Source organism: Telmatherina bonti, assembly GCF_933228915.1.
Source record: "Telmatherina bonti genome assembly, chromosome: 8".
Lineage (NCBI taxonomy): Eukaryota > Metazoa > Chordata > Actinopteri > Atheriniformes > Telmatherinidae > Telmatherina > Telmatherina bonti.
The window spans coordinates 20610173-20622262 of NC_136626.1; the positions used below are offsets into that span (position 1 = coordinate 20610173).

Sequence of the window (12090 nt, forward strand, 5' to 3'; positions counted from 1 at the left end):
CATGAACGACAAAAGGTCCTAGAAATAAAAATTAGCAAGGTGGTTGGCAGAGCACGTTGTGGTTCTGTACACAAAGAGAAGACTTTGATGTTGTTTTTAGCCAACCAGCCAGAAGAAGCTGATTTTTTTTTAACTAGCTAACGGAGGACCCTGTTAGCTAACAGCCACCATCATCGCCCCTAGCCAGCTGTGGATCGCCCTGTCTTCCTACGATGGGAAACGCAGCTACTGCCAAGAAAGGCAATGAACAAGAAAGCGGTGAGCATCTGGAAGCTATTCCATTAGCATTTAGCAATGTATTATGAACTGTCAGACAGTCTGCCTGCTTCTCACATCCAGCGCAGAGCATCACTTAGCTGTTGTACAATATTAGCAGCCAGTACAGTAACATGGGCTGCCTCAGCGAACCATCTTTAGTAGGGCTGTATGCGACGTGTGTTTTCTTTCTTTTTGACGATGCTTGTTTGATTTCAGTAGGAAATTGTCACAAAATGATGCAGCCAGCTCATTATTCTAAGTTACTGGTACATTTGAGGATATAACAGAGTGGTCCTCACCATATTTAGAAAGGTCGTCTCACAGAAGTTTACGTCGTCAAATATCTCTGGCATAATTATTATAAAACAGTAAAATTGTTATTTGCCATATGTGTAACTGTAGTCATCAGGACACCCTGTTTAATTTTCAAAGAGCTAATATCACGTGCCTAGAGCCAGATAACATCACTAGTACTGGTTTCTACTGAAGCAGCTGTACATGGCCTGGTCATTGCTTACAACAGGTAGCAAGTAGCTGTCTACATGGCTAATTGAAGTGCTTAAATCAAACTGAATGTTTACACACGCAAAATAAATATACACACACACACACACACACACATCCAACACACTGTTCATACATATATATATGCATATATGCATGCATATATGCATACATTTATATTTATATTTATATATATATATATATATATATATATATATATATATATATATATATATATATATATATATAAAAGAAAACAGCTCTATTAATTACATTTAAGAAGTAGACAGAGACACTCTCTAGTGACCAAACTAATCCACTAAACTGTGCCATTCGTAGTTGCCTGTCTGGACAACACTGATCTTGACCTGCTTTCTGATTGGTAGTAGTTTGTACAATCTCCCAGACTTGTGACTTAAGCCACCTGTAGTTTCTGTAGTTAGACGTTAATGCTTTTGTTCAGTAATACTGAAACTAGAATCACAAGTTTAAGAAATGCGATGAAACATTGTTATTATGTATTGTTTTATGAAGATTTAAAAAATTTATCTCAATTATTTTGAGTTGTACTAACGCACTAATAAGTTAAGCTCCTATTTCTGCTGTAATGTTTTTAAAACATGTAGTTGTTAAATGTCAGGATATAAAAGATCAAATAAAACCTGCATGGTATAACATAACCACCAGAGAGCACAATAGCATAGAGACAACTTCTCTGTCCGTTAATCTGTGGGCGTTACAGTGCTCTTATCAGTACTCTGAATTCAACATAGCTGTACCGTGTTTTTCCCTCGACATGGGGTGTTTTGCTTATTTTGTATACCTTTGGCATAGCAATGTCAGTACTTGCATAATAGGCAGTGTTTAGCTCCTTCAAATGACACCACACCAAATAGCTGGACATGCATCTGGCTGCTGTCATTTTAGCAGTGTGCTTGAACAGGAAGTTTAACTTTATGTGGTTAACCAGCCATTGCAGAGCACTTGCAGGAAGTTAGTATCTCGGGTGCCTGGGCTAAGAACAGTTACTTTGACTGTGTGCTGTCTCAGTCACGCACCAAGTTGTTCATTTCAAAATGGCCCAAGGAAAGGATCAGTCCTTCGCGAGTCGTTTAATCCACAAATATCTTAAAAGTGGACAAGAGCAGAAAGGACAAGAGAGTGAGGTCCCTCACATATCTGATTTTACCGTCATATGGGATAAGTTGAGTAAGTGTAGCAATTTTTTTTACTCTTTAGTAAATCCATTGACATCTTTAGTTCTAAGCAGACAGTTTGCTTTAGAAGTCTGATTTATTTATTACTTTTTACATCAAGCAACTTGTCTGCATAAACTATACCGCTCCTGATGTGGTTTTAATAACCTTTTCTAACTTAATTTCTTGATTTCTTTTTTTGTTTGTTTGTTTTTGTTTTTACCATCAGAAGCCACTATATTTTATAACCTTTGCTTTTTAAGTGCATTCCTCTGCAGCTTCTCTATTGATGTTATTGACTCCTCGCATTCTTTTGTTTGGACAGATCCACCAGAGACTTCTGTACAATCAGCTTAGACATAGCACTAGCTGTATTGGCCATTTGTGCTGCTTCAGTCACTTACATCATCTTAATATCTGTGCTCTGTCATTGTTATGTACCGTTCTGTAAGTATGGAATGAATTTTCATGTGGGTTTTTTACAGTGTCTTGGCAGTCAACATTGTCCTTTTGTCTTTTTGGAAAAATGAAAGCTTCTGTTATGGTAGAAAAGTGTGAGAAAAAAAATCTATAATGCAGACAGCCTGTTGTTCAAGTCAAAAGGCCAAAGTGCAGAAATATCAATATGTTCATTAATTATGAACCAGTAAAATTATTTTTTAAATGCTACATAACAGGATATAAACATTAAGTATTGTTCTAAGTGACAATTAATAGGAACAAAAGAAGAACAAAGTCATCTAACAGAATTAATTCTATTTCAGCGTTGAATAGTTGAGTTTGATGTAATTGTCTCTAGTGTTGTATTGCTGTGTGACACTAAAATGTTGTTGTTTTTAGCTCTTCATAAATATGTCTTCCTCTCTTTCTCTTCTTCATCATTTCCATCCATGTGGGTGAATGTTCCTGCAAATCCTGGGTGAACTGTAGAGACTTTTGGTATGCTCATTTTTCCATGCGATGTCCCAAGTCAAAGAGCAAATATCTGTTTCACATTTTTAACGGACAAGGTTTTCTAAACCCTATTTCCACAAAATTAGGAAAAAAGTGCTCAAAAAACATTGTAACAATAAAAAGTGTCATTCTCTTGTAGCTTTCAGCCTCGTTCTTCACATACAGAGATTGATTTGCATTCTCTTAATCTTAATCTAATTTGCCCTCTTAGTCCTTCATTGAGTGATAAACTCCTCTTCATATTCATATTTACTTCTGAAAGACTTTTTCATATTGACCAGTGTTATCAAGCTGTTGTTCCTCAGGTGGTCTTCAGCATCACAAACCCGCCCACCCCCCATTCATTTGTTGTCTCTGTTCCAAAGTCTGTAGCCTTAAAACCAAACATATCATACTTGATACATACAGTTCCTGAGACATTTGGCATCATTTTATGGAAGAAATTACACAATTACACAAAGCCCTGTTGTAAATAATCTGATACTTGTGTCTTACCCCCGAATAGATACTAAGAAACAGGACATTACATGATAATTCTGATTTATGACACAGTAATAAATGCAAAAAATACCTAAAGAAAAATTTTTTATTTATTTATTTATTTTTATTCAAATTTTGTGAAAGGGCCAAAAACTTTAGATTTAAAAAAGTGAACTTTTCGCCCCAGTTTTTATTAAGTTGAACTTCAAAGGGTTAAATCGTGTTTTTAAAATGTATTCTCAACATTTTTCCTTTATACTACTTTCAATCCTCATTCTTGGACTAAACTGTTGTATATTCAGTTATGATCTGATTAAGTGGCCATTCACTTTATTAGTTTATTAGTACTTTACATATCTTTCCATAACTCTTTGAGTTTGGACATCTCATGTCTGCTGTGATTCTCACAATGCAATGTCTTTCTGTTGCCTGCTGTGTAGTTGTGTCGTGCATTTTGTTTTCCTCCGTCTGCTGTTGCTGTCTTTCCCGTTAATTCCCACCTACTTCTGAAAGGGATTCAGAATAGCTGGTATTGTAATTGGCCTAATTTGGTAAAGTCCACAGAGCTCTTTGCATCACTTTATTCATTTTTTTTTCCTGCTTAGGTGCATATTTGGACTTTTTTAAAAATGAAAATAATATCTTTGCTGTTGTTTTAAGTAGAGTGCTGCCACCCTAGTATTTGGTATTTGCCTGACCTTAAAAAGTATTTGTTTCCCTAAACATGTGAACTGACTTTTGTTTGTTTTGTTTTTCTGAATGCGTTTAACGTCCCTGGTAAATTTCCCAGAACATGTAAACTAATGTACTGATGGTTTGTCACAAATCTGTCTTTTTATAGTGAAAGAGTTCCTAGCTAAAGCCAAAGAAGATTTTTTAAGAAAATGGGAGTGTCCGCCACAGGTAACTTGTTTTCTGCAAGCACTCTGCTTTTTTTTTTCAAGCTTTTATAAGTAATTTTTCCCCTGTTTCTTTTTTTTTCTCAAGAAAGAAACTGATAAGATTTTTGTCTGATAGCCATTTCCTCCATTTGAGAAACGCTCAGATCCTGTTGATCTGAATGTGTACTGATTGCGTAATTGCACCTTGTAAATGAGAGGCATTTGCACTAAAAATATCTGTATCCAGCTTATATCCATCACTTCAAGTTATATGAGCGGAAAATGAAAATGGTGGGGGGAGAAATGTATCTATAAAAGCTGAAAGTGTGGATAATTCAGAAGCGACATCAGCTTTCTGTCTCATTTCCACTGATGATGTGTTTCCTCAGTGCACAACAGGCCTGGACGACTTTGACAGGTTCAAAACTCTCGGCACCGGATCGTTCGGACGTGTAATGCTTGTGAAACATAAAGCAACAAACCAATTCTACGCCATGAAGATCTTGGACAAACAGAAAGTAAGTTTTAAAGGTTTCAAACAAAATCCAAAAGAGTTGTAATTAGGGCTCAATTTGTAAAGATAGAAGCTTTAAAGTGATTTGTGTAAAAGTAGATGCACTGTATCTCTTTCTAAAGGAAATTATGTGTTTCCTCTCAGGCACTGCTAGTAAGTTATCGCTGAAAACTTCAAAGGCACTTAACACGAGAGTTTCAGTCTTTAAATACTGATGTGAAAGTTGTTCATGCGGGCTTGCACGTCCTTGGTGAAGGGCTGCTCTGTTTCCTTACATTCAGCTGTTGTTTTAAGAGTTATGACTTTCAGAATAGAACAGCTACAAACATTTCATTGCATTGTGTGAATTTTTCTTCTGTCTTATGAGTCTTATTATCCTAAGTAAAACTCCAGGTATTGTTTTTTTAATAGGTTTTACCTTGTATGTCACAAATAATCCACGCTGTTTATTTATGTTGGTGTACGCTCTTAAAGTTGTGTTTTATGATTTTTAGGCTTGTGATTGTTTTTCCATTTCTCTTTGTGATATTCTAACTTGCTTCTTTTTTGTACTGTGTATGTTTTCAGGTGGTGAAGTTGAAGCAGATAGAACACACACTAAATGAAAAGAGAATACTACAGGCTGTGTCCTTCCCCTTCCTTGTCCGATTGGTATACGCTTTCAAGGTACTTACAGAGCTAACAGGCTTTTTGCAGTACTTCACGTCTTAAACAATGGAGCTGGGTGACAAGTATGAATTAATTTAGACTTTTTTTTGTTTGTTTGTTTCTGGTGTTATTGATCGTTTAAAACCAGAAATTGTCAGATGGACTCAAGACAACATTTATAAAAACAGGGGTTTTTTTTATTGAAAAATATTTACTATGAGCAATTAAAGGGGACTGCGATGGGCTGGCGAGCTGTCCAAGGTGTACCCCGCCTTTCGCCCTAAGACTGCTGGGACAGGCTCCAGCTTCCCCGCCACCCTTAATTGGACTAAGCGGCTAGGATAATGAATGAACAGTTAAAGGGAAACAGTACCATGATAACTTTTCCTGTTGCACTGCAATCTTATCTTATTTGTTTCATTATTCAACAGGAACAATCCTGCCTTTTCAAATATATTTCTTTTTTTGGGAGTGGGTGAATTGTTTCCAACATTGTAAGGAACCACAGCTTACCTTGTCTTGAAGAGCCAGCACTTCTGTAATTTTCATGTGCCAGGTGGTGTCATACATGAAAATGAGGCAACTAAAGAGATACACACTTCCTTTTCTACTGCATGCTTTTGTTTCTAGTGCACCAACAAGTGTCTCGTGTTGCAATTTTTATCTCCAGTAGACCTTATACAAACTTCACAAAGCATAGTGGTCTGCTCCATACTGGACAATTCATGTAAAAAAAAAAAAAGGTTTAATTGACAGATGTGTGAAAGAGGAAGTGCTTTTTCTTCCCCTTTTAAATTTTTCTAAATATTGCATAGTAAAAATGATTTGGTCCTTGCCAAGTAAGTTCAGCCTCTGATGAAGAACACAATATATCACATTGTGTTATTACATCTGCCAGCGCTGTTATGTTTTTGCCGGCGTTTGTCTGTCTCTGTTTGTTTGTTTGTTTGTTTTTTACCAACTTTATTCAGCAATTACCCGGCAGATTTTTGTGATATTTTTTTTCTGACAAGGGCTCTTTGTCTAACTTAGATTCCATTACATTTTGGAAGGAATTGTGGACACAGTTTTGAAATGATTCCTCACAATATGGGTGGAAATGAACTACGCTTTCTAATGTGCTTTTCTAGTTATTTATATGGTAATATTTAGGCAAAAATGCAGAAGCTGTGTGTGAATAACTTAAGAACACCTCATGATTTAGCTTTTTGTATTACTGTCTTCAACAACAATTATTTGGAAGTACACTGCTGAAAACAATAAAAGGAACACTTCCAACACATCTTTGATTTTAATGAATAAATACTTAATTCATTACATAGTGGGATGTGTTGAGAACAAAAATCATTAAAACAATCAATGGAAATCAAAATCATTAACCTGTAGAAGTCTGGATTCAGAATCGTACTCAAAATAAAAGTTCAGATCACAGAATGAACCAAATTCTTCATATGGCTCAGAATGATGTTCAGTGGTCTTTATGGCTTGCATGCCCTCCCGTCAATATCTGGACATTCTTCTGATGAGACAACCCTGTACAGTCTGTGGCGCGATATGGCGGCGGTAGATGGAACGAGGTACTATGTCCTGGGGGTGCTCAGTTGGTTCAGGTCTGGTGAATGTGCAGGCCGGTCAACTGAGGATCTCTTCCCAGTACTTAGCAGTAGTTAGGGTACCACTGGCTAGCACATGGAGGTCTGTGCGGCCCTCCAAGAATATACCTCCCAAGACCATCACTGGCCCACTGCCTAACTGGAGGATGTTGTAGTCTCTGACCAGTCCAAAGATCATTTAGGCTAGACAGTGTTGGCTTGTGAGCACAGGCCCCATTGTGCACAACAGGCTCTTATACCATTTTTATGAAGTCTGTTTCTGATAGTTTGAGCAGAAACATGCACATAATGACCTGCTGAAGGTTATTTTGTAGGGCTCTGACACTGCTCCTCTATATCTCCCGGCATACTACCTAGTCTCTTCGGGTATCACCTCCATGCTCTTGACACTGTGCTGGGAGACACAGCAAGCTGTCTTACCACATCATGCATTAACGTGCCATCCTGGGTGAGCTGCAGTGCCTGAGCAACTTCTGTGGGTTGCAGACACCGCCTCATGCCAGTAAGGATGAAGACAAGGGAATGTGTGTAGATGCCACCTGCATGAACATTCCTTTATAGGGGTTGTCTTGCAATTAGCAATTTATTCATTATTTATTAATCATTTATAAATTTTAGCAATGCGTTTCCTGTGTGATCGATCAGTCTCTTCCGTCAGCCCGCTCTTCTCGATATCATTGTTTCAGTTCATTGAGGTTTGTGGACACATCTCCCTTACAGTCCCACTACATACTGCTTCACAGTAAAACGGCATCAACAAAGTAATTATACACAGATATAGTTGCTTTTGTATTTCTGAATGACGCTTATCAGTTCGAAGTAATAGTTTAGTTTGACTGGAGTTAAATGTGTTTCTTGCAGGACAACTCAAACCTCTACATGGTGATGGAATATGTGCCTGGTGGAGAAATGTTCTCACATCTCCGACGCACTGGAAGGTTCAGGTACAGTGCTTGTGGTTTTTTATTTTATTTTATTATTTATTTGCAGTATTTGTCGCTTCCTCTTAGGGAAGAATAGTGTTCATTTATCACACCAGTGTGTGAGTTTCCTGGTCTCCCTGTTTCAGTGAACACCATGCAAGATTTTATGCAGCTCAGATAGTGCTCACCTTCGAGTACCTTCACTCCTTAGACCTCATCTACAGAGACCTGAAGCCTGAAAACCTGCTCATAGACCAACATGGATATATTCAGGTACACATCTGATGTGAAATTTATCAGAGAAACATAAACTGACTGGAAAGTAATTGAGACGGTAACCAAGAACGCTGGGCTCAGTGTGAATGTGTGTACAGAGGGTGCTGAAGAAGCAGCTAGAGAAAGCAGACTGAGTTAAAGTCACATTTTATAAACATACCCATGCAGCTTTTTCTGCAGAGCTCTTTCGCAGATTACTTTGACCTTTCATTTTCTTGCCATTGCTGTTGGTTTCCTTTTCTCAGGTCACAGACTTTGGCTTTGCCAAACGAGTAAAAGGGAGGACCTGGACATTGTGTGGAACTCCTGAATATCTGGCTCCAGAGATCATCCTCAGCAAGGTGAGCCCTTTCATATCCACCCATGTTAATACAGTAATATTGAAAAGTATGAGAACATTGAGAGGTTCTTCACTGATTAAGCTCAGTACTCTAAAATGTAAACTGTCTGCAGTCATGATTTGCAGGTCATCGTAGTCCACGAGGTCTACTTTTTATATCTTTATGATGAAATCTTGAAAGTTTTCCTGATTTGCTGTAAAAGCTGAGACATTCTTAGATGCTGTAAAATAATCAAAATACAGTCTCTTGTTTCTTCAGAAACCTTCTACATGACATCTGTTTCTTGTCACTCTATGGCCGGTGTATAGATTCTGACGTTCTTCCCTGCATGTTTTAGATGTTTCCTTGCTTTAATACACCTTATTCAAATGAATGGATCAGTCCATCAGCTTCTGTGAACGTCTGACCTAATCATCTAACCTCATCTAATAAATTGAGCAGGAAATAATGTGAAATATGCACTGTGAGGGGTTCACAGTACTAACATTGAAAAACTGGTTTTAAAAGGAACGGAAAGGAACAGATCATCAGTGATTCATGCTCTAAAATAAACACATTTAACCTGTATGGAGTATGATTTACCAGTACATGAAAAAGAAAAATTCTATTTATTTAGTATTAGAAGATTGTATGAATTGGAGTGTATATAGTTTCTAGATTACTTTTCTGATGTTACATTTTGCATGAAAAGATCATTTAATAAGCACAAATGTAATGTATGATTATGACTAATATGTAAAGCAACATAACATCTGAGGCATTTATTTACATAGCAGGTTAATTCTATGTCGCGTTTCTTTAGGTGATATGAGTGAATGACAGTGATAATCTACCTAAACGGTACTGCAAGACTGGCTACTAATGTAGATGAAAGCTTAACATTTTTATTTTCTATGTCATAAAAGCTCAAGTGGAAAATTTACAGATGGGTAAACCCTGACGGTTTTTCCAGAGCATGTCGGATTTCCACTATGAGTTAGCACACCTACAAAGGAAGTGGCCCACCTTTATTAAATCAAAACTCTAGAGCTGAACTTAAACTTCACTAATTTTACTTCGTAATAAAAGGTCCTGGGCTCATTTTATGATTCATCTGAATAACGCTGACAAATTTACATTATCAGGATTATTAAAGGTTCCTCCAGTATTTTTGGGTGTGAGTAGAGACTAGTTCAAGACGAATACCCTTGAGTTCATCAGCGGCAAAAAAAAATTGTGGATAAACAAATTTACATTACGGTAATATAATTCATTGTCTCAGAATCTGAAACTCTGATGAACACAGCTGTGTGTTGCTGCTTTTATTTATCTCCTGTTTATTTCCCCAAGTTTCATGATTGTTATTGTTTTCATCTCAGGTACTTTTACCCCCATAAAGTAAAAGCTTGCATTTGATGTATTTTGGTTTTTGTTGTTATTGTTGTTTTGTTTCTTTTTCAGGGCTACAACAAAGCTGTGGATTGGTGGGCACTTGGAGTTCTTATCTATGAGATGGCTGCTGGTTATCCTCCCTTTTTTGCTGATCAGCCTATCCAGATCTATGAAAAGATTGTATCTGGCAAGGTACACAAGGATAGAAAGTCAAAAGTTTAAATATGTAAACATGTGAAAGCTGTGAAGGCATAATGACCTGCTTGAAATGTGTTGAAATGTGCTTTCTTCTCTTACGTAGCTCACCGTACTTTTGGACAGAAAAGGGACAAAATATTTTTCTGCAGCTTTTTTTTATTGATGCAGAAATTTATTTTTTCCATTTTAGGTACGATTTCCCTCTCACTTTAGCTCGGACCTGAAGGACCTGCTGAGGAACCTACTCCAGGTAGACCTGACAAAGAGATTTGGCAACCTGAAGAATGGTGTCAATGACATAAAAAACCACAAGTGGTTCTCCACAACAGACTGGATCGCCATCTATGAGCGAAAGGTGGGTGTTGATTGCTGGACAACAGATGGGCACAGTGTTTACTTGGGTCATAACTTGCTTGTTAAGCCACAGACCTTCGACTACATCTCTACTCTCTACATTCTCAGGTTGAAGCCCCCTTCTTGCCAAAGTGCAGAGGACCAGGAGACACGAGCAACTTTGACGACTATGAAGAGGAAGACATTCGTGTCTCACAAACAGAAAAGTGTGCAAAAGAGTTCGCTGACTTCTAGTGAACAGACAAGAGTCCCATCAGGGCTCTGGTGTTTTGGGATATTTGCACTCTGTTGAAGGTTAAGGTGGAACTGAGGCCATCACGTGCTCAAAACAAATGCCTAGTTCCTTCATTCCACACAGCTGAATGAGGTCCTTTTTGCCATGATCCTGCGTGCAGTTAGCACTGATGTACTCACAGGCACATTATGCAGACACTCCTCGTGCTGCAACACGAAGTACTAGACCACGTCTTCATAGTTTATCTTTTTTTCTCTGTTTACCACTTTTGAGTATTCCCCCACCTTTATTGAAGTCCTTTGTTTAAAAGCAGTGGAAAGTTAATATTACTCCCATTTTCAAGCCGCACAAAGAGTCATCGTATTAGCTGGCATTGCACATATAGTGAATCAAGCTTAGGGGAAATTAAAGGAATTTTCTTTTAGATTTATGTTTGTTTTGTTTTTTGTTTGTTTTGGGTTTTCTTTTCTGTTATGTGTTACATGCCTGCGTGTCTTTTTAGGGTTTGGTTCAGTATTCATTAATCAAGTCTGCAACCATTACTCAGCATTCTGGTGTGTTTGATACCAGAAATCATGTATTTGTTCCTTTTAGAAACATACATGCATACATAGGCTATACTATTTTTAAGACTTTTTTTTTTTTTTTTTTTTAAATTAAGCATGACCAAAAATAAAATAAAGAAATTATTAAGTAAAGGAACAAATATACTGATGACTTCTCAGCATATTTTCAGTTCTAGCACTCCAGCATTAGTTTATCAAACAGATGGATTAACATTGACAAAAGCAGAAATCTGTGAGCGCTGTGCAAATGAATCAGTTGTAGCATTCATTATTCATATCTGGTTACAGGGCATTTCCTTTTTACCTCAGTGTTAGTGTGGTATCTAATTAGTGGGATAAAATGATCTATTTTTCAGGTACAATTCTGTTTCACATTAAAGGAAACTGAGGACGTGTGTGTAGGTCTACACACAACAAATCAGATGTTTTCGGTACATTTATACACATGCGTTGACACGGCATTTTTCAAAAGCTGAGAGGTCAGTTTGTTTATCTTGAAGGCATAGCACAGATGTGAAGCAGTGTTGGTCGCATAGACAAGCTTTGTCTAGGGTTGTTTTTTTGTTTTGTTTTTTTTAACTGTTTGAGCAGAGCACACGGCATATGTTGAGCATCTGCCATATTTTTTCTCTTGTTTTTTTTTTTTTTACTTTTGTATGTTTGCATGGCAGTGTGACTACATGCTAATGGATTCCCACATCTTTCTTTGTTTCTTTGTTCTGCTGAGTTTGTCTCACAGCCTGGGAGATTGAAGCAGTAGATAAGTGATTTCGATCTG

The 12090-nt window shown here is 37.4% G+C and overlaps 1 protein-coding gene across 3 annotated transcripts; it reads left to right on the forward strand.

The window, feature by feature from the left end:
* Positions 1 to 202: 202 nt before the first annotated feature.
* Positions 203 to 10925, forward strand: prkacba (protein kinase, cAMP-dependent, catalytic, beta a; the record flags this gene model as incomplete). 3 transcript variants are annotated; one of them, XM_079245374.1, is made up of 10 exons in its annotated part: positions 203 to 258; positions 4234 to 4295; positions 4663 to 4791; positions 5355 to 5453; positions 7910 to 7992; positions 8118 to 8244; positions 8493 to 8588; positions 10029 to 10151; positions 10348 to 10512; positions 10620 to 10925. In XM_079245374.1, 10 exons carry the CDS (start codon positions 213 to 215, stop codon positions 10743 to 10745), a joined length of 1056 nt encoding a protein of 351 aa, XP_079101500.1. In that variant the 3' UTR covers positions 10746 to 10925. The 3 variants fall into 3 exon arrangements, with proteins under 3 accessions (XP_079101500.1, XP_079101498.1, XP_079101499.1); XM_079245372.1 differs by lacking the exon at positions 203 to 258 and adding an exon at positions 1839 to 1977; XM_079245373.1 differs by lacking the exon at positions 203 to 258 and adding an exon at positions 1839 to 1971.
* Between the last annotated feature and the right edge of the window lie 1165 nt (positions 10926 to 12090).